The sequence below is a fragment of the Phasianus colchicus genome, chromosome 7, assembly GCF_987193195.1.
Source record: "Phasianus colchicus chromosome 7, bPhaCol1.hap1.1, whole genome shotgun sequence".
NCBI lineage: Eukaryota > Metazoa > Chordata > Aves > Galliformes > Phasianidae > Phasianus > Phasianus colchicus.
This window is the reverse complement of record NC_143442.1, coordinates 21,782,219-21,801,756: the sequence shown is the minus strand read 5'-3', so window position 1 is coordinate 21,801,756 and position 19,538 is coordinate 21,782,219. Positions and strand designations below refer to the sequence as shown.

General features: G+C 36.9%; 1 protein-coding gene and 1 long non-coding RNA gene across 3 annotated transcripts in view; one reads left to right on the top strand and one right to left on the bottom strand.

Annotated features, from left to right (window-relative positions):
• PDE11A (phosphodiesterase 11A) overlaps positions 1–19,538 on the top strand; it is a 121,310-nt gene that overhangs the window by 35,532 nt on the left and 66,240 nt on the right. For both annotated transcript variants that reach the window (XM_090144086.1, XM_031601374.2), the window contains 2 exons: positions 16,701–16,790; positions 19,360–19,500. In XM_090144086.1, coding sequence (XP_090000212.1) covers positions 16,701–16,790; positions 19,360–19,500 — 231 coding nt within the window. The remainder of the gene's footprint in view (positions 1–16,700; positions 16,791–19,359; positions 19,501–19,538) is intronic.
• Positions 3,685–19,538, bottom strand: part of LOC149917265 (uncharacterized) — a 120,980-nt gene continuing 105,126 nt past the window's right edge. The window contains exons 6-7 of the long non-coding RNA XR_016468307.1: positions 5,063–5,153; positions 3,685–3,946 (exon numbers count right to left, since the gene is read on the bottom strand). This is a non-coding gene — a long non-coding RNA (uncharacterized LOC149917265). The remainder of the gene's footprint in view (positions 3,947–5,062; positions 5,154–19,538) is intronic.

The window sequence follows — 19,538 nt, the reverse complement described above, 5'->3', positions numbered from 1 at the left end:
AGGTGTACCCTACATTAATGGCAGACTGGGATTGACTGGCTTGCCCTAGACAGCCCTCTGGAATTGATTTAGTGCAAGCCCTTAGAAACTTGTAAAATCAGGCAGAGGACAAGAATAAAGTACAAGGAAGATTTCTTAACACTGTAAGGTATGAGGTGGGACAGAGTTGGGTGACGTAGAACAGCAAATGTTGCATCTATTCTTCTCATCTGTGGACCCCAGTGAAATAGATCATTGTATAAACTTAAAAGTTTTGTTTACCTCTCCCCTTTTTCCTTCCTTGGTATAATACTATTGAAATAATTAATATATATTTTGCGCTGTGATGTAGGTGTTAACAACAGATACAGCATGAAAATGTGAGTCATTGTTTATAACTTTTCTCATAGTACCTGTTGTGTGCTCATTGAGTGTACAGCTTGCTTCTGGCACAACCACACTACTATGTTTTGCAGAGTGAGCTGGGTATGAGATGCTTAACCTCAGCAACTCTGTGCATTTCATTATAATGTCTTTTATTCCCTGTGAGCTGAAATAGGAAGAATTTTGGGCACTGCAATGTCATTTGTGAGATAAAAAGATCCTGTAATTTGATTTTTTTTTTTTTTGATAAAACTTCAGCTGAAGACCGGTGTAGAACCTAGTGTAATTGAACTTGTTCATCAGGGAAATATTACGTTTATAATTATTTTTGAGATCAGTACATGTGTGCAGTAAGAATGTTTTGTGGGCATATGTAACTCTGAAATCTAGTTTTCTTTTGTTATTATTTATGTTCTTGAAATGCCTATAGTGATTTGATTTCTGAGGGGGGCAGCTATGTTTGCTAGCATTGGTTTAGTATATGGCTTGAAATATGATCCTATTTTAAGTTATTTTAAAACAAAATGTATTATCTGTATTTCTTTTAAAATGAGCACACTCAGCTGAGGTGCTCGTTTATAGCATTTTTGCTAGCAAGCTGAGAATAGGAAGATATAAAAGATTGCCCAAGTTCTTTTATGTAACTACTTCTATATTAAAGATAGTAGGGAATATATCATAAATTCACAGAATGGCTTGAGTTGGAAGGGACCTTAAGAAAACATCTAGCTCCTTGCTGTGGACACAGACACCTGCCACAAAACCAGGTTTCTTAGAGCCCTATCCAACCTGGCCTCCAGAGATGAGCTTCTGTGGGCAACCTGTTCCAATGCCTCATCACCCTCTGAGTGAAAAATTTCAGCTTAATATCTAATCTGAATCTCTTTTCTTTTAGTTTAAAGCCATCACTCCTCGTCCTGTAACTACGCTCTCTGATAGAGTTCCTCTCTAGCTTTTTGTAGACCCCTTTGTGTACTGGAATGCTGCTGTAAAGTCTCCCTGGAGAATCCTCAAGGCTGAATGACCCCAATTTCCTCAACCTATCTTCTTCATAGAAGAAGTGCTCCAGCTGATTCATACAAAATTGATTCAGTAAAAATAAAAGCATGAACACAGACTGGTCATGGCAGCAGGTAAAAAGTTAGAACTAGCCCTGTGCCATGGAGCTTCTGCTCTTATATCAGGATGGATGTAGTCTCTGACTTTCAGCAAATCTGCATGGGGCTAAAGGTGGGTAAAGGGGAATGAAGGAGTGGTGATGCCAGTACTAAAAATAGCTAGTTGTTTCTATGTTAGGCCAGCAGTTCTAAGAAATGAGGTTGAAAAGATGGTGTTTTTGGAGTGTGGAAAGGATGTTTGATGGGTTTTTTTGTTGTTTTTGTTTTAGAAGCAGCAGTCTGATTCGTAGTTGCTAATTAAAAATGATTTATTTTCAAGAAACCCTTAGCTAGCGTAAACAAAAAAAAAAAAAGAAAGCAGTAAGCTCTCTCAGGCAAAATGTATAAGGATATAGAGCTTTTTAGTAGTCTGGATTTGATAGTACTGGCACCATCTATTGGTGTTTTTCAGTGAAATCACTTCATGTTTTGAGCTTAGTCTCTCAAACATCATGAAATCCACAATCACATAGGTACTGATAAAATAAATGAAAATAGCCATTTACAGTGGAAAGTACTAGGAATAAATCTTATTTACCTACTTATGTGATATTTCCGGACATCTGATAGGGTAGGATGTGGAATTCATGCGTTGTTTCTTGGAATATTCTAGTTCTAGGCATATAAAATCTTTTTTTTTTTTCTTTTTTTGAGTAGTGAATGTTTTATCATTTAAAAAAATTAAAAAAAAAAAAAATTAAAAGGAAACAATAGCTAAATGAAAACTGGTTGTTCCCTAACCAGAGAGGGAATTGGAAATAAGAATTCTGAGAAAAAATATAAAACAGTCTTAGAAAGTGACTGTAAGGACAGCAACAGGATTGAATGCCTGTCAGACGGAAATCTAAGCTGAGACTGATAGTTTCTTAGGCAGATAAAATGACACAAAAATACTGAGCATTGGAAACGTATTTAAAATGATATGGAAAAGGAATAAAATCCGGAGAACGAAGTTGGGCAAATGTGCAGTGAACTGAGTTTTGATTTAGCTTTGCACCTCTGCTGCAGTGCCACACAGCCATATGAAACAGAGTTGTACAACACAGGGCATATCCCTTATCGTTCAAGCTCTGTTTGGTTAATCTTCCTCACTTGTTTGATGACAGCTTTCTGCAGTCCAAAACTATACAGACAAAAAGAAGGAAAGCAGCCCTACTCAAATCCTAATCAAATCAAAGAACAATAGTCTTTCTGCCTGCCTTTATAAAATATCTGAGAAGGGAGAACAGCCTGTACAATGGCAGGACAGGTTTCTATGCTGTTAGTATTGCAGCTTAAAGACCAGATATCCTTTTTCAGTTTGTGAAATATTTACTGGGGAGCATCAGGGTGCATTCTGCCTTACCTTGACTACTTAGAGGCTACAACTGGAAGAGAGGCCTTGTTTTGTTTTAAACATTCACAGGGCTGAATGGAATAGTTTGTAGTATCGGCAGAAGTAAGCCCTTAACATCAGTAATTTCACACCAAAGATGGCAGTGGCATAATGATTTCTGAATACATTTCAACTACCTTAAATCAAATGCCCTCTGGTCTGCAGTTCAACAGCCATATTAATATTGATACCTTACTGTTTTTTCTCTGAGGCACAGGATGAAGTATACATAAACTTGTTTGGAAGAACCTTTGTTTTGCTGGAAGCAAAAATATGTATAAACAACTCTTACAGACTCGCTTATGCACCCATTTTATATATAAAGCTTTCCCCCTTTCGCCCCTCCATTTAAACAGAGCTTTATTTAGATACACAATTGCCTTCATCTAAGATTCAGAAGAGACTGTGTGATTTTCAACATTAGGGTGCAGGATGCTGTGAACTTAGGTGTAAGATCAACATCTTTCAAAATTTACACTGTAGCAAATCACTGCTTTATTTCTTTGTGGATGTTTCCCACTGTGTGGTTCACAATGCTGTTCTCACACAGAGATCATTTAGGCAGCTGTTCTCAAACATGGTGGTGTTTTCATTTTTTTTTTTTCTGTGCCCTTCACTAAATTGTAGCAAAGAGAGAACAAAGATCTGAAGATATAGTAAAACTACTCAAGGCTAGTTGCAGAGAAAGGAGGAAAGGCTATGTAAGTGCTACCAAAAGTGTATGCTTCTGCAGCCATAAGTAGGATAAATCTCTGAGCACTGATTTAGAACGTTTGTCTGGACCAGAGAGTGAGATACTTGAGGCAAGACTGTAATCACAAGCTTAGGAGACACTATTTTTGCTTGAATTAAGTATTCTTTTGTCTGAAGTACTCTGTAACAGATAAATTTCTAGGTATAAATAATCTCTATGGCAAATAATTCCTGTACTTACTGTGAGAGAAGATAGTGGGATGTTTTTCTGTGTTCAGTGGACCTCACGGATCAATGATCATGTTTCTTGTGCAGCCAAGTGAAAAGTAGTGCTTTATCACATCAAATAGATTACAGTCTGCAAAATAATATTGCAGTGTGTTTTTTTATCAGAGGAGAAAACCCAGTTTTCATGACATCCTGAAGGAATCCCCAAATCCTCTATGCTTCACGGACGGGTGCTTTAGGCACACTGTGATCTGGTTATACCACCACGATCTGGTCTCACAGTCCCAGTTTATAAATATCTTTGCCTAGAAATCAGATAGCAGCATTTGCAGGTGTGAGTCATTAGTGCAGGAGACACAATGATGTGTGGAATAAGCATGGCTCACATCCAAACCAGCCCACACACTTTCATCAGCACCTTGAAGTCTGCAGCACAGACAAAAATCGAATTTTTCAAGTCAGTCTGCTACAGCCTACCCAGTCCTGAAACTCAAATGTGCTGTAATAGGCAACACAGTGCTTTTCCTCATGCTCTGTCACCCAGCAGTGCTCAAAAGGCAGTTTTGAAAGACAGTAAATTATTGTCTTTGTTAATTGCCACAATTTGAACTAAATAGATGAACATCCCTTCTTCACCAAAATATCTATTCTTGATTATTTTTATTTCTTTTAATGTGAGAGATGGGATTCTTTGTCACATTTTTTTCAGTAACAAAGACTTTGGACTTCTTAGTTTTATCAGTGTCAGGATAAAAAATAAACAAAAAAACCCCTTTTGAATTAGTGGGAAGAAGACGTTTACAGTCCAAGCTTATATCATTCAGCAATGTAGTTATTAATTTTTATTTTTAATTAATTTTACTTAATTTAATGAATCTTACTCATACTATTAAACATTCAGATTGTAGTATCAGTATTGTTGCAGTTTCTTTGGATTTGCAATATGCAAGTGAGTATTTTAACTTTTTTAGCCTGGAACCCCAGATTAATCCACTTGTAAGTTCTAAAGAATTAGTGAACTGCTCAAACTATTACTTTGTTATACTTTTAAAAGTTCGTTAGCTGATAGTGGAATCAGTTAATGGTATTCACCTCCCTGACTGCAAAGTTAATGAAGTCTATAAGGAAGAAATTGGTAAGTTCCAGAAAAGCACTTATCATAAGGTGCTGGTACTAAAGAGAATTCCAGATGTCATCACAGAAAGGCAAACAGGAGATGTTCAATTCAGGAATACATCTGACTTACCTCTAACTGGTCTGGTACCTCATGTCTAATGAGGACTCTGGGCAATTGAATTCAAAAAGGCTTCAAGTTGGTGGTTTTTGTTTGCCTTAATCTAGGAAAAAAGAGAGAAGTGGATTATTTTTCACATAAAAACAAGGCTTTATTCTGAAATGGGTATGTTTTCAATATTGTAATTTGAATCATTGTTTATCTCCCTAAATTGCACATTTTATTGTTTGCTGGATAATCCTTTTTTTCCCTATATGTGTTCTTTTCTTAGATCACTGTCTTTTACAGTTGTGTCTCTAAATCTTACCAAAATATTGCATGTATTTGTTTTGCTTGTTGTCATTAAAATTATGATTAGTATTCAAAGTTCTATGCAGAGATTATTTCTTTCTTTCCCGCTTTTATTGGACGTTCTTGTGCATGGGCAAAAGAGCAACGTGTGAGATTTGGGTGTTCTGATAGATGTAGAACAGGTAGAGAAAGTAGAAAATATCAAAATGATCAGGCTGTCAGATTACATGGCTTCACAGAAATTCTGTTAATATTTATGCTCAGTTTCTTCCAACTGGCATCTGTCTGGAAAGGGTGAAATATATTTTAATGTTAGTCTGCCTTCTATGAAATTGATACTGCCTGAGCTGATGAAAATGTCCTTCAGGCATCAACTCCATTTCTACACCTTCAAAGAAGACAAAATTCTATAAATTATAACCACACAAACCCAAGTTAAAATGTCAGAGGTATTACTGCAGGCCCATAGTGATATAGATGAGAGCAGTAGTTGGTTTGTATCCTTTTCTACTGTTCCTTTAAACTGTGCTTGTAATGAAAAAAAGTAGACAATATAATTGCTCAACACATTTGTTTTATTTTAAAAATACTTTTTTAATCTATATACTTTGTGATGGTCTTCCAAAAGCTCCCTTTGTTTGAAATAGTTTTTTTTTTCCCTTGTGATTTAAGAAATTATTTTAACCTTAGCCTACTAAGAGTTATACTGTCTAGATTTTATAGATACTTTCCTTCTAGCAAACATTCTGTCACTTTGGATGGAAGCTGTTCTAAAGAAATGTTATGAACGTACACTTCTTTTTTTCATATACAAGCTCAACATGAAGGGTGTGTGAGCTGCTTTTTGTAGACAGGTTTGTAGGCTTTATTTCACCACTTCACATGAAATGCTAACATTCATAATGCGACAGGTGGAAATTACACTACGTATTGTAAATAATTAGGTCTGAAAATTCCCTAATATAAACTAATTGAGATCAGAACATTGTTGAGTTTGTCCAATTGCATAATCAATTCTCCTGGTGTGACAGTCTAAGTACTTTTGCTTTATGATAAAAAGGAAATAGATTGCTTTTTTTTTTTTTACAAAATAAAAAAAATAGACTGAAAATGCACTATATTTCTTAAAAGTATTTTTCATCTTAAGAAATGGAAATAAGAAAAGGAACAGCTTTCTCTGAATAAGTACATGGAGAGCAGGCAAGCATCACCATTATAAAGTCCCACGACATTCAGTAGCAATGATTAATCATTAAATACACACAAACTGAAAAAAGTCAAATGAAGAATACCACTGGCGAATTTCCCAGTGTTCAGGAGAAACTTTAACTAAATAACATAAAATGTCAAAAATACAATGCAATTTTGTTTAGTAGTCAGGCTTCTATGTATCATGAAAGTTCAACAAGGTGAATAAACACAGAAGCATCTCAGTGGAAAGAGAGATGGTGTGGTAAAAGTAACAGTCCCTTATGCTATTATGTTGACCTTTCTACTATTTCCATTTCTTCTTTTTCCATCTGGGTGTAAAGCTTTTGTAGCCTATAAAATAATAGAAATGCTTTGGTTGGCAGGAGTAATGTAAGGGAATACATAAGGAAATATAGTTAGTGTTGAGTCTCTTCTTGTCTTTCAAGCTATTGCCGAGTATCTGTCTCATTTGCATAAGAAAACTTTAAATGTTCTGTGAAAACAGAAGCAATCCTTTCCATCCCTTTTGGAGTAATGCTTCAAACAGTGGGCAGTCAGAGTAGCTAACTTTAATTCCTACCTGCTAAAATTTAACCCAGGAAATCTGGTTGGTTTTTGTATGAGTCTCAGGCTTTTGTATTCCCTTTGCGGGTTCAGTCAGGAAGGAGGAGGAGGACTTCCACCGAGAATGCCTGCTTCTCTAAAGCAGGAACTCAGTGTGGCAAAGAATCAGGCCTCTGCAGTCAGCTCTTCCAGAAACATTATCTCTGTTAAACTTCAATATGAAAAAAAATTGCTGTTTGTGTAACTTCTTCTCCAAAATCACAAGACTCCTTTTGAAGTATATGAGAGAAGAATAAAGACAGAGTAATGTCGCTGTGATGTCAGTGAGGGCTGCTATATATAGACGAGCTAAGTTCTTTTTTTGGTTAAACTGCACATGGTATTTATGCAACAATAGGATTATGTTTTGCTCACAACTCACAGAAATGCATGCCTCCACTCTGACTCAAAAGACAACTTAATTTGTAAGAAAGCTGAAAGACATCTTTATTCTGTCCTGATGAAAGCCAACAGTCTGTAGAAATGGTTTTCTGTGTGTACACTTCAGTACTAATACTGCATCAAGAAGTGTACAAGTATACCTTGTACATACCTTCTCATTTTTTATGAGAGTTTGGAGTTGGTAACTGAATTGTAAGTAGAACCTGAAAATTACATTCTCAAGGAGCGTATGTGGAATTTACTCATTTCTTTCAATACCATTTAACTATCATTGTAGGTTATTATGTGTAGTTCTCTGCCGCAGATCAGATACGTGAAGCAGTCTGGTGAGGCGAAACAGAAATCTGCAATTGTGTTAAACAAAAAATCAACTTCAAAGTGATATCCATTAATCCTTCTATACAGGTTTAAAGCTCTGATCTGGAGCTCTTTTTTTTTTTTTTTTTATCAGTGATAGTGTCAGTCTTCAACTGCTCTTATTCTACAGTACCAACATCTTAGTCTCATGCAGTGACATTTATAAAGCTTTTATAATTGCGTCTTCAAGCAGGTAGGGTCCATTGATTCAGGCATGGTGGGAACCAGGAGCTTTTCCATAATTTTTACCAAGTCTTTCTTTGTGACCTTCTTCATCCACATAGATAAATCAGTTACTCTTTCTTTGGCTCAGTTTTCCTGTCTCCAGAAGAAAATTATGACGTGATATTGCTGCTGTTAAACTTCACTGCTTGTCTTCCAAAGTGCTTTGACATACTGAGATTTAAAACACTGCAGAACTGCCTGCCAATGCTCTTACACAATGGATGTAGGCTCCCATACCTGGGGACCAGTCTCTGGTGACTCGTCTTCCAACAGCAGAGAGCAGCCAGGCACTAACAACCCCTCTTGTCTCTTTGGAAAACATTACACAGATAAAAAGTTCTCCATGAACCCTATCAACTTGACTTTTATTAAGGTGATGGTATAACTTGAATGCATCAAAGATGACTGACATTCAGTCTTTGAAGGACAGAAAGTTAATTGCTGAGTAGGTACTGCAGTTCTGAGGACATTTGTGTCTGTCCCATGATGCTGTTCATTCATGTCATTTCAGAGGAACGAATAAAATCTGCCTACTGCTTCTCTTATCAGGCTTTGCCACAAAAGACGATGCACTGGCACCTTTCAAAAACAATGGATGGAAACACTGGAAACAATTTCTGTGTTGATTTAATGAAATTCTGACTGTATGTAGTTGTATGTTCACCCCCCCCATCCAGATTTGGGAGATCTCCAAAGCCTTTGCAGTGAGGAGTCTCCATGGCTTTTGTAATACAGGAGCGTGTAGGTTCACCGGTTTGATCATATTATGTAAGCTTTGCAGTTCTCGCTTGGGCTGCTCACGAGGTGTCTTTTTCCTAGCTTTCAAGTTGGATGTGCCTTTGCCAAGCTCTAGGACTGAATGCTGTTTGCCAGGCATGAGGCTTACAGGTGCTTATACTGTGACTGCAATGCTCCTTCTGGCAATGCTCTTTTATCTTTGATTGCCATCCTTATACTTCCTCATTTTCTGCACATCTAGCTTTAATAGAACCACTCTTCTTCCTTGTCTTACTCTTATCCTCCTCTTGTCTCTGATTTTCCTGCTGGAAATCCTGTCTTAATGTCACGTTTTGAATAATTGAAGGGTAGCTTTAAAGTGCTTGCTGGGACAGAGGTTATTACTGGGCATCATTGATGTAGCACGTGTCAAACAGGGAGAAGCTTCTGATGAAAATAGAATGATCTCTGAGAATATGAGATCACAAGATTTGATCCTAGAATAGTAGCCATTTTGCATATGTTTGAATTTTGGGTGGTGTCCTAGTCTAGCAGAAATGCTTTCATGGATCAGTTTTATCTAGAGCAATAGCATTTCATGTGAGATATTCTGTGGAATTTTACAACGAAATTTATTGTTTTTTTCCACTTTATAACAACTACTAAATTCAATGCAATGTTGAAGTGTTTAAATGTGTCATATATTTTTAAGAATAGATTTAATAGACCCTGACAATGTTTCTGTGTGTATGACAGAAAATTCAGTATGTCTTGTTTAGATTTTTTGAGCTTTGTCTCCTACTGGCGATGGAAGGTATGAATAACATTTAGCTGCAAAATGGCTGGGACAAGAAGCCTAAAAATATCTGCCAGAAAAATGAAATAGGATTAGTGGATGTGTATAGTTCTGACTCTATAAATAATCTTACAGGAGTCCACTGTAAATCAAAGTAGATGTGTTCATTTGTTTCCTCACCTCACGTCTGCGGAGCCCTGCATAAAAGAGAGAGAAGATGAATTTTGTGCTGTAGAAACTGGAGGGCTGTGAGGAGGGCTGAAAAGGGTCAGAGTTGAGGCTGAACCTGTACACACTGTGCTCTGCCCTCCCCAGCTCCTTGGCTGTGTATGCAGTAGTCTCCCAGTGCCGCAGCTCATGAGGATGGTGACCTACATAGAAGTCAGGTTTTAAAACTGCAATAAGTCTGTTCCTGCAGGCAACGTGTGTTGTAATCTGTCTGGTGACGCAGTTATCTAGTTTGAATGTGTGCCAGTAATTATATGAGGCAGCCAAGCACAGAGATAGTGCTGAAGAAATGCTCCTGTTCTCCTTTTCAGGCTGTTTACAGCCACCAATTCATGTTTTTATGGTCAGCTTTACAAGACCGAGATGGTGCCATCTGTTTGTGAGCATTAGGACATTCTTATGGCACTGCATAAATAGCCACATGCAAACAAAAATTTTTAAAAAGGAGAAAAAAACACTGGGGCAATAGAAAATTGATTCAGGAGCCTCTGTAGGTTCATAGATGTGAGCATGAGCTTATGAGCTGAGCTTGTATGCCTATAATTCAAGGGATGTCTCTACCAAGCAGAGGTTTAGTCCATGCTTGGAATGGAAAAATAATTTTGAAAACTGAACTGAAAACCTAGGTGGTGGTCAGGTTTTTGTCAGAGGCATGGGTAGCCAGGCACTGCATAGTTGGCAGAAGGCAATGGAGTTTGAGCACTTGTGCTTAACCAACCATTTTGCAATCAATTTTGGTTTCACATTTTCAGAATTCAGTAAAATATTTCTTTCATTTCAGAAACCTATTTTTAACATTTCAGGAAATGTTTCAAGGGGCAGCTGGCTTCCCTGGCTTGTTTTTAAGTATATTCATAAAACATTTCCAATTTTAATGTAAAAATATTTACTTCACAGGGATATTTTTCTCTTTCTAGGAAGCCTCAATTTCCTTGCTTCCCCCTCAGCCTCACCAAATAAACTGTATAAAAAGTGCCTCCTCCGATCCCTGAAGATGAAAGTCGAACCAGACAAGTGTTCACCGAGAGGTTTAACCTATAATTTGTGTCAGATCGAGTACTCCATCCTTTTTGAGAGGCTTCTTATCTCCATCAGATATCCTAATTGCTGTCTTTTGTGACCACAGACAGAAGGATGCTCGGAGCACGTTGATATTCCCGAGTTAGATTGTATCCGTCAAATAGTTATGGTACTGGGTGCTCTCTGAGAATGCTTAGTGCAGGCAAAACAGCCTGTGGGGGAGGCAAGGTAAATGTCATTGCATTTCACTGAAGCTGAATTCAGGGCTGCTTTCCAGTCAGCAGCATGAAGCTAGCATTTTTACCTCTGCAGTGTGCTGCCATTGCAGCACTGGCTGTTTTTCATGGTTAGCAAGTAACTTTCTGCATTGCAGGTTCTGCATGTGTGCAGCTTTCTCGTCTCTGTCATCTCTGTCATTAAAAATAAACGGATACAATGAGATCTACAGATTACATTTCATATTGGTTTGTAGTTGATGTAAAGCTTGTACTCTTTGAGAAAATTGAATACCAAGGTAAGGAAACTAAAGGCTTTCTGTACCTTTTCATGAACTGACAATTTCAAAACTTTATTACCCATAAGAAACCCAATTAGAAAATAGCCTTATTTCAAATTTTGAAAGTAGGAGCTAGCAGAGAGTTTTTTTAGGGCAGCAGAAAGAAGAACTGTCAGTTCAGTAAGGCACCATCTTCCCCAGGCTATTTGAAGGGTAAGTTGGTTGCTCTGAGCCCTGGCATTGTCAGAAGGAGCCCGGCCTGGTCCTGTCTGTTTCTCATAATAATAAGGTTTATATCATGCATGAAGTTACTATGACTCTCAAGACCAGATCACCAGAGAAAATCCTTATTTTAGCAGTTAAAAGAAACATTGCTAAGTATCTATTAACTTAAATTCTGTCTATATCTTGGCACCGGTGAAAAGCCAGATGAAAGGCTAATGAGTGCTACATCTCAAGGCATTAGGATAGCTGTCCCAACACTGACAATTGTGAAGCCAGATATAGAACTTTTGATCTATAAAACTGTGAACAGAGGAATCATGTGAAAGACTATATTCTGAAATTCTGAAGGAGAACTGGTAGGTTTCATCTGCATTTCAGAACTGATGCCATAAAAAAAACAATGAAACAAGTGTACATTTATTTGCAGCCTTCTTGTCCTGGATGTTAATACTGTGAAAATTTGTAATACTTTGTACTTCCAAATTTCCTTTCAGGTACGCTATATTTGCTGATTTAAAGGTCTAACTTTGGGCATAGCAGTTGAAAAATGTGTGGAGATACTGAAAGCCATGGGAATATATGCAGAAAGGAAAAAGTAACAGTGGTCAGGGCAGCCACTTGATCTCTCCATTTTATTTTTCCAGAAAAGATGCATCATCTTTGGACCTTGGCTAAAAATGTTATTGGTTGTACAATAGAATATTGCAGCTTCCAGTGCTTATGCTGTTTGTTCCCTTGCTATTTGTGTTTTTGTACTCCTGGTATAAGATATCCCGTAACAAACTAGTAAAATTTAGAAATGAAGAGGATGAGATATTGAATTAATGCCTATTGCTCTATTTCTTTCTGTAGAGGGTTTCTTGCCCTGACAAAATATTGAACATTTTGTGAATGAATACAACTCCTTAGCTTTTGTACGTCATTGTGAACTTAAGGCAGCTGTAGTTGCTGAGGGTTTTGTGCTTGCTGCACTGTTAAGTATGAAAAAATTGTCAGGTTACCTGGCCCCTCTATGCCCAAGTAATTCACAATATAATGTTGTTAATCTGCAGTTATCTGAATGCCTTCTATTTGGCACCAGAACAAACAGCTGTCTCTTCTAGCATCTCAGTAGGTTCATTAGATTAGCTTGTTATTTGGATTGAACATTATTTTAATAAAATATAGTATTATAAATTTACTGATTTGTTTGTTAATATGCTGCAAGGTACTGTGATGAGTCATTACAGCTAATCTTATTTGCTGGAATAAATAGACAAGATATATCTGGTAAAGCTATATTCCTAATGTTTTTATATTCTGTCTATTTGCTTTCTTAGCAATTGGCTTTGTTTAATAAATCTGTGGGCTCTCCTCCTCTCATTAGTTCAAGTTAAATATGGAAGGAAATTTCCTTTCAGGTACGCTATATTTTCCTTCCAAAAAATGATTTTTAATCTCCTTTAGACTAGGGGAAATAATTTTATGTCTTTTGAAAGTGAATATGGACTGTTTTTTCCACAAATCCCATGCATGTTTCTTTGCATTAGTATAACTGAAACATGCAGCACACTCCAGCTTTAATCTGGGTGTCAGCAATACCTTTACAAGTTTCAGCATTATGTAGGCTTTACTGTATAATAAAACAATTTGGTGAAACCTGTGCAGAGTTTGTGTGGCCTGCCCAGTGTTACGGGAAGAATCACAGACAGGGAAAGAGAAAACAGCTCCTTCTTGGCAAGATCATCTCTCAGAGGCAAATTAAAATGACCATGTGTGTTATCTATGTCCATTGCTGTGACATGCTGCATAACAGTGTATTCATGTCCATCTATAATCTGTCTTTTCTATACAATTTAGACTTCTACCTAATTTATTTGCTATTATCAAAAATCAATACTACATTACCAAAGCATGTGGACTGTGCTTTTATGTTATTATAAGTAAAATGCTTCTATTTAAGGAGCCATAGTAATAATCAGCAGGAAGGGAAATAGAATTACAGTGCATTGCTATTCTGTAATGCAATGTGTTGGAGCACCAAAAGGTCTCTAATAGCATACCTGTAACTTCAAGGGAGGAAGAAAGGGTGTTATGTGCCATTTCCTCTGCTCTTTCTATTTCCTCAGTTCTTTCTGTGCATTCCCTTCTGAGGGAAAATGCTCATGGGGAATCTAGCATAACAATAACAGTTCATTACAGTGTGTGGTTCAGGCAGAGAAAAGTTCAGTATTATTACTTAATTTGTTTGGATTGTCAACGGCTGTAACATCAAGAGGTTGGAGATGCTTGTAAAGACTTCCTTTCTCTTAAAACATTGCAAAATAAATAAGAAATAAGAAAGTCTTGAGTGCTTAAAGTCAAAATGTGATAAAAGTTTTGTACTATATTCTGTAATTTTGGATTTAAAAAAAAAAACCTTATTTAAAATTCAGTTACCATTAGAAATGTCTATATTTGGAATGGTATTACAATTTGCCAACGATTCTTTAGACAGCAGTTGCCTTTACAATTCAGAAAGTAGGAAAGAGGAATGACAGTAGGCTTTTGTTTTGACACATGATCTCTAGTAATAAACAGTAATAGTTGATTTACTTGTTATTACGGGGTGGTTCCTCTCTATCTGACAGTTGATTTTATTTTTTTAATACATTTTTTCTTGATAGTTGTCAACATTTATTTTCTTCTACTGATTATATTTAACAGTTTGGTACTTGGTGTCAGTTTTAGTTGTGCTAAACTTTACACAATTAGTTTGAGTTGTGAAAAGGATGACATAGATCAGCAGCTTTCCAAACTCTTGACATTACATGTACCAGCATTTCATGGATGTTGCTTTCTGTAAAGGGATTGGAATTCAAATTTTGGGAAGTGGTGTTATGCAGTATTGCATTTTCATCTTACTAAAACTTCTCATATGCTTTCTATCACCATGATGTCACATTATAATTGAATAAGAAGTTCCAGTGTGTGGGCAATTAGTACTAACTTTTACTTTTACTTTTTTTTTAATAAGTCTCACTATGATATTTATTAATTATGGCAGATTTTTCTCAGTTAATTTTTTTTTCTGTTCTGTAGATCTTCCTTGGTCATCTTTTACGTGTCTGTGGTGTTTATTACTATTACAGGAAAATATAGATAAATTTTTGCTTCATTTTGTAAGCAAAATCTAAGTTGAAATAGGCAAAATTATCTCAGAGGAGCTCTTATAAGAAAATGACCCCTTCAGTGATTGTGTTTCAGAATTTCTTTCATTTCTTGTACTCTTTCCTGCAGACTTGTTGCGATAGCTGACTTTTTAATTACCAGTTTAATTACTGTCTTCCACAAAGGTAAGTGTCAAATCTGAAGTGTGTAACTCTTCTTTAGAGGAACCATGGTGGAAAAAGACTGAAGTGTTTGCAAACTAGCAGAATAGGTGTCTGTAGTAGGAAGACCACACATATTCTGACAGAGTGGCAGCTGTGAAAGTGCAAAAGTCAGAGGATATGAAAATCCTGTTAGAAAACTCATATTTACGCAAACACAAATTTAGTAGACCCATAGTCTACAGAGTGTTTAAGGAAGATGAAGTAGAACAGAAATTGCTGCAGAGTTTTGGTTCTTCTGAGTGATTACAGCTCTTGGTTGTTTTTTGTTGATTTTCTTTTTTTTTTTTTCCCCTTAAGTAGTCTTAATAGTCTGTTTCCCTGAGTTGGCAATAACTTCCTAATTAAATGAAGCTTCAAAGACAAAATGCCAGCTTTTCAATGCCAAAACTTCTCACAGGAGAGTACAGCTTGCAGTTGATCTCTCCGTTGACAAAGACTGGTGAGAAGGTTAGCTGCTGTAACATTATTATTATTTTTTAATTGGAAAGGATCTTCCACTTCCAAATTTCATTTATGTATTTGATAACCAAAAAGGAGGAGGTCATACATATGATATGTAAAGATGGTGATGGTGCTAGAGAAATGATAATAGTTTTAAAAATTAAATGGATATGCCTTCCTTTGTGATGATACCATTTCAGTGCTTGTCTCATCAAGCATTTTGTCCAAAGGCATTAAGGTCTATTGAAGCCTTATGTCTGTCCTTCCATATATTCTGCTAACCACCCAATGATCTCAGAGTGCTCCAACTCCCATTGGCTTGGGAAATGTTAAAGCTGTTCGGCAGCTATCAGAGCTACTTCCTACACTTTGAACTGCTCTGCACTGACTGCTGCTGTAGGCTTATTATTTTCATGTGGCTTAAATACGTTAATATTATTAGTCTTCAGTGCATCGACATCCGTGTGAAATGTGCCAATTCTCCAGGTATTCAGGCATTTGAGTAGAATAGTATGTGTCACTCAGAGCCAGTTTAAAGTATGGTCAGCTTGCATCTCAAAATATTTCCCAGACCTTCCTGTGTAGTCTTTCTTAATGTGTGATCATGCATTAAGGCCCAACTTGGTCCTCTCAGAGGACTAAATAAATATGAATTTTCTTGCAGACCTAAACAGACCTTGCAATTTTTTTTTTTCATTCATTTCAACTTAATTTGCCTTTAATCTCTCTTCTCTGGAATTTTCTTGAGCGTATCTTGAACCTCCTTTTCCCCATTGAGAAGAGAATCAGCTCTATGACTAAGAGTTTGGGGATGAATGTGTTGTGTTATACTTAGCTGGTATTCTACAAAATCTGTGTCCTCTAAAAATCAGCAGGAACGTGACTCAAGATTGCTGTTCTCATTTTTTTCTTTAGGTATTAGAACAAAGGCAGACCAGGAAATATAAGAGCAATACTTTCACTGGAGAAGCTGCAGTGTCTACATATTTTAATATCGCCTTCAGAAGACAATTTCTAGACTCAAAAATCACAGTTTTCCAGTCAAGCCATAGGGGGACCTATGAACTCAAATGCATTTTTCTTTCCTTCCAGTTTGATCTTTGTTCCATCAATTTTTAGTGCTTTGTCTGTGATGATTTTGATTGTACTTAGTTGTCTATCGAAGAGTGAGTGGTCTTGAGACTTTCCTGAGAGACGCCACTTAAGTTTGTCTCTTTGTTAACTGTCTTTCTTAACTTTGTTAACTTTGTTTAGACTGTCTAACTGCAGTTGTATTTAATGGCGGGACGTTTCTTTTGGCACTAGGTGATGCAGATGTACCTCCCATTCTGTGGGATTGCCATATCCAATGCCCAGCTATTTGCAGCTTCAAGGAAGGAATATGACAGAAGCAGGGTGAGTAACAAAATGTAAGTAAGTTGCTCCAAAAGTAATGCCTCCTATTTATTTCTATGGAAACTATCTTAGATACAAAGTGCACAATAACAGTATTGGATAGAGCAAATTATTGGATACAAAATGCTATTTTTTAACGTAGACACCACCATCAGCTATGCATTTTTGCCAGTGATGAAAAAGAGCCTGCATGCTATGCTCTTAAAAATCTACTAGGTGACAAGACCATGGCTTGTCTTCCATGTTGCTGTCACCACTGCTGAAACACACCACCCACTGCTTCAGTGTATTCACATCCATTGTTTGGTCTCCATAAACACTTCAGTAAGTGTCGATGAGTGTCAGTGGTGCCATCTTTTTCTGCAAGGAGGAATTCAATGGCATACCTTTGCTTTATATGCACTTTCATTTCAGACACCATTTTAACAGACTACCCCTCTACTGCCACCTGTCACAGCAACAACATGTAATGGAATACTGACAGGAAGGTTGAAACTCTACTGCCATACCAGCAATGTCCACCTCTAATGTTGTGGACCAACATAATAAAATAGGAGGCAGTGCTTTTTTGAGCAGTCCTCATATGTTGAACTAGTATCAAATCTTCATCTTTTGTTCTTTCAGATTTCAGCTATGTGTACTTTTTTGCTAACCAGACTGTCTTAACTACATTTTATTTCCAAAGATGCATTTCCAGCAGATAGCAAACTTTACTAAGGCAGCAAGCAGGGAACGTGGGAGGAAAAGCTCTTGGTGGTATCTGTTGTTTCCTGATGTCAGTTTCTTGTTTTGGAGTACTGAGACAATTGTACTGGTGACAGTGCAGTAGAAAGAGTTACATTGGCAGTGATTCAAACTCTAGTAAAACTCCAGAAATATCAAAACTTTGGCATTCAATTTGTGTGTGAATAATTTAGATCATCTTTATAAAAGTAAACAAGCAAAGACTTGTATGTAAAAGATTTCAAAAGCATGTATCTGCATAGGTATGTTACTCATGGTTGCTGATGATGTGTGAGTTGGGATAGAAGGCTTCAAAGAAGTGAGAGTAACAGTGAGCTCACATGCCCTTTGCTTTTTGGTGTGACTTTTATTTTTTAAAGAAATGAAATTGTGATTTGGGAAGTTTTTTCCTGATTTTCACACTGAATTTTCAGTTGAAATACCATCTGTAGTGCCTAACAAATCTTACTTCACAAAGCTGGGGAAACTACAGTGGGGTTGGTCCTTGTATCAAGCACTAACATTTTCATTGCTTGGATTTTAGTGCTTTTCATGTATGGAGACTAATGATTTCCACTCAGCTGAAAACTAATGGCCCATTCTAATAATGTGTAAATGTAAATATTGTTAAATATTTGAGCTGTCTTTTGTCCAGGTCTAACTAATGACTACTATATTTTGGATGTGGGGGTGTGGAGGAGGCTTGGGGAAAAAATGCTTTTCTGCCACTGTTTGTGGTGGTGGTGGTTTTTCTTTGTTTGATATTGAAACAAAATTTTTTGAGCGCTTAGAGATTTAAAATTTGCTACAGGTTCCCAGCCTTCTGGGAACAATGACAGGCTTTTGAGGAAGCAGCATTTAATCTTTTGAGAGACATTCTCTCTGCAGAAGAATATTTTGGATGTTCTCATTTGGTGTCAGAAAATGGTGAATTCTGGCGAGTGGACGCATTAGGAAATAGGTTTAGAGATGCAGGTATTTTTTCTTAGTGCTTCAGCCATGGAAAGCATAATTAATATTTGTTGCCATTTGACAGGTATATGGTAGTCTGTACTTATGTTTCTGACCTGTTGATGGTCTTCAGCTTTGGCTGATGATTGAAAATAGTTGGCAAGTAAAATGTGATAGTTAAACCCATATTTTGGCCTCCCCATCAATGAGGACATGAGTGGTGCGACTTCTATGACTGTGATCAATATTTTGATGACTACTGCATTGGGACAGCTAAGCCCACTAATGCTTTTATGCTTACCTAAGTGGGCAGGTTTTCAGTTTCAGTGCCATTAGCCAGAATAAAGGAAAGGGTTTTGGACCTTTTTTGAACTTGTAGGAAAGAGCATGACCTGTTGTTTTTGTAGGTAATGAAATGAGAAGGGGAGAAGATAAATTGTTAGTAGTAAAAATGGGATCAGAGCTCTGTTTGAATATGGAAGTATTAATATAATCTTCTCTCAAATTTTGAACATACAAAGTGGGAAATAAATGCACTAGCAAATTCATTATTGCAAATCAAGCAACGCAATCCATACTACATACTTGGGGGGTTGCGTTCCACCCATTGTTTCATTTTTGAACCAAAATGAAATAGTTCGTAAGATTCCCTTTTTATTGCTAGGAGTTGAACTGTGGTCAGTTTTGAGTATAGAGATGTGTGCTTATTTATTTTTCTAGATACCCCTCTGACCACACACCACTGACTGTTGCCATAATCATTAAGAATTTTGTGAATGAAGATTTCAGTTTTCACTTAAACTAAAATCAAGACTGCAGAGATTGACTCCTTGCAATGCTCCATATATTTATGTATTCTGTAACCAGTATAAGAGTTCTGTATCCTTGTATACAGGCTTTACTGGAAGTAGTGAATGACCTCTTCGAAGAACAGACTGACTTAGAGAAGATTGTCAAGAAAATTATGCATCGGGCCCAGACTCTACTCAAGTGTGAACGGTGTTCAGTATTACTTCTGGAAGATATTGAATCCCCAGTAAGTATACCTGCACCTCTTGTTGAAGGGTTAATAGA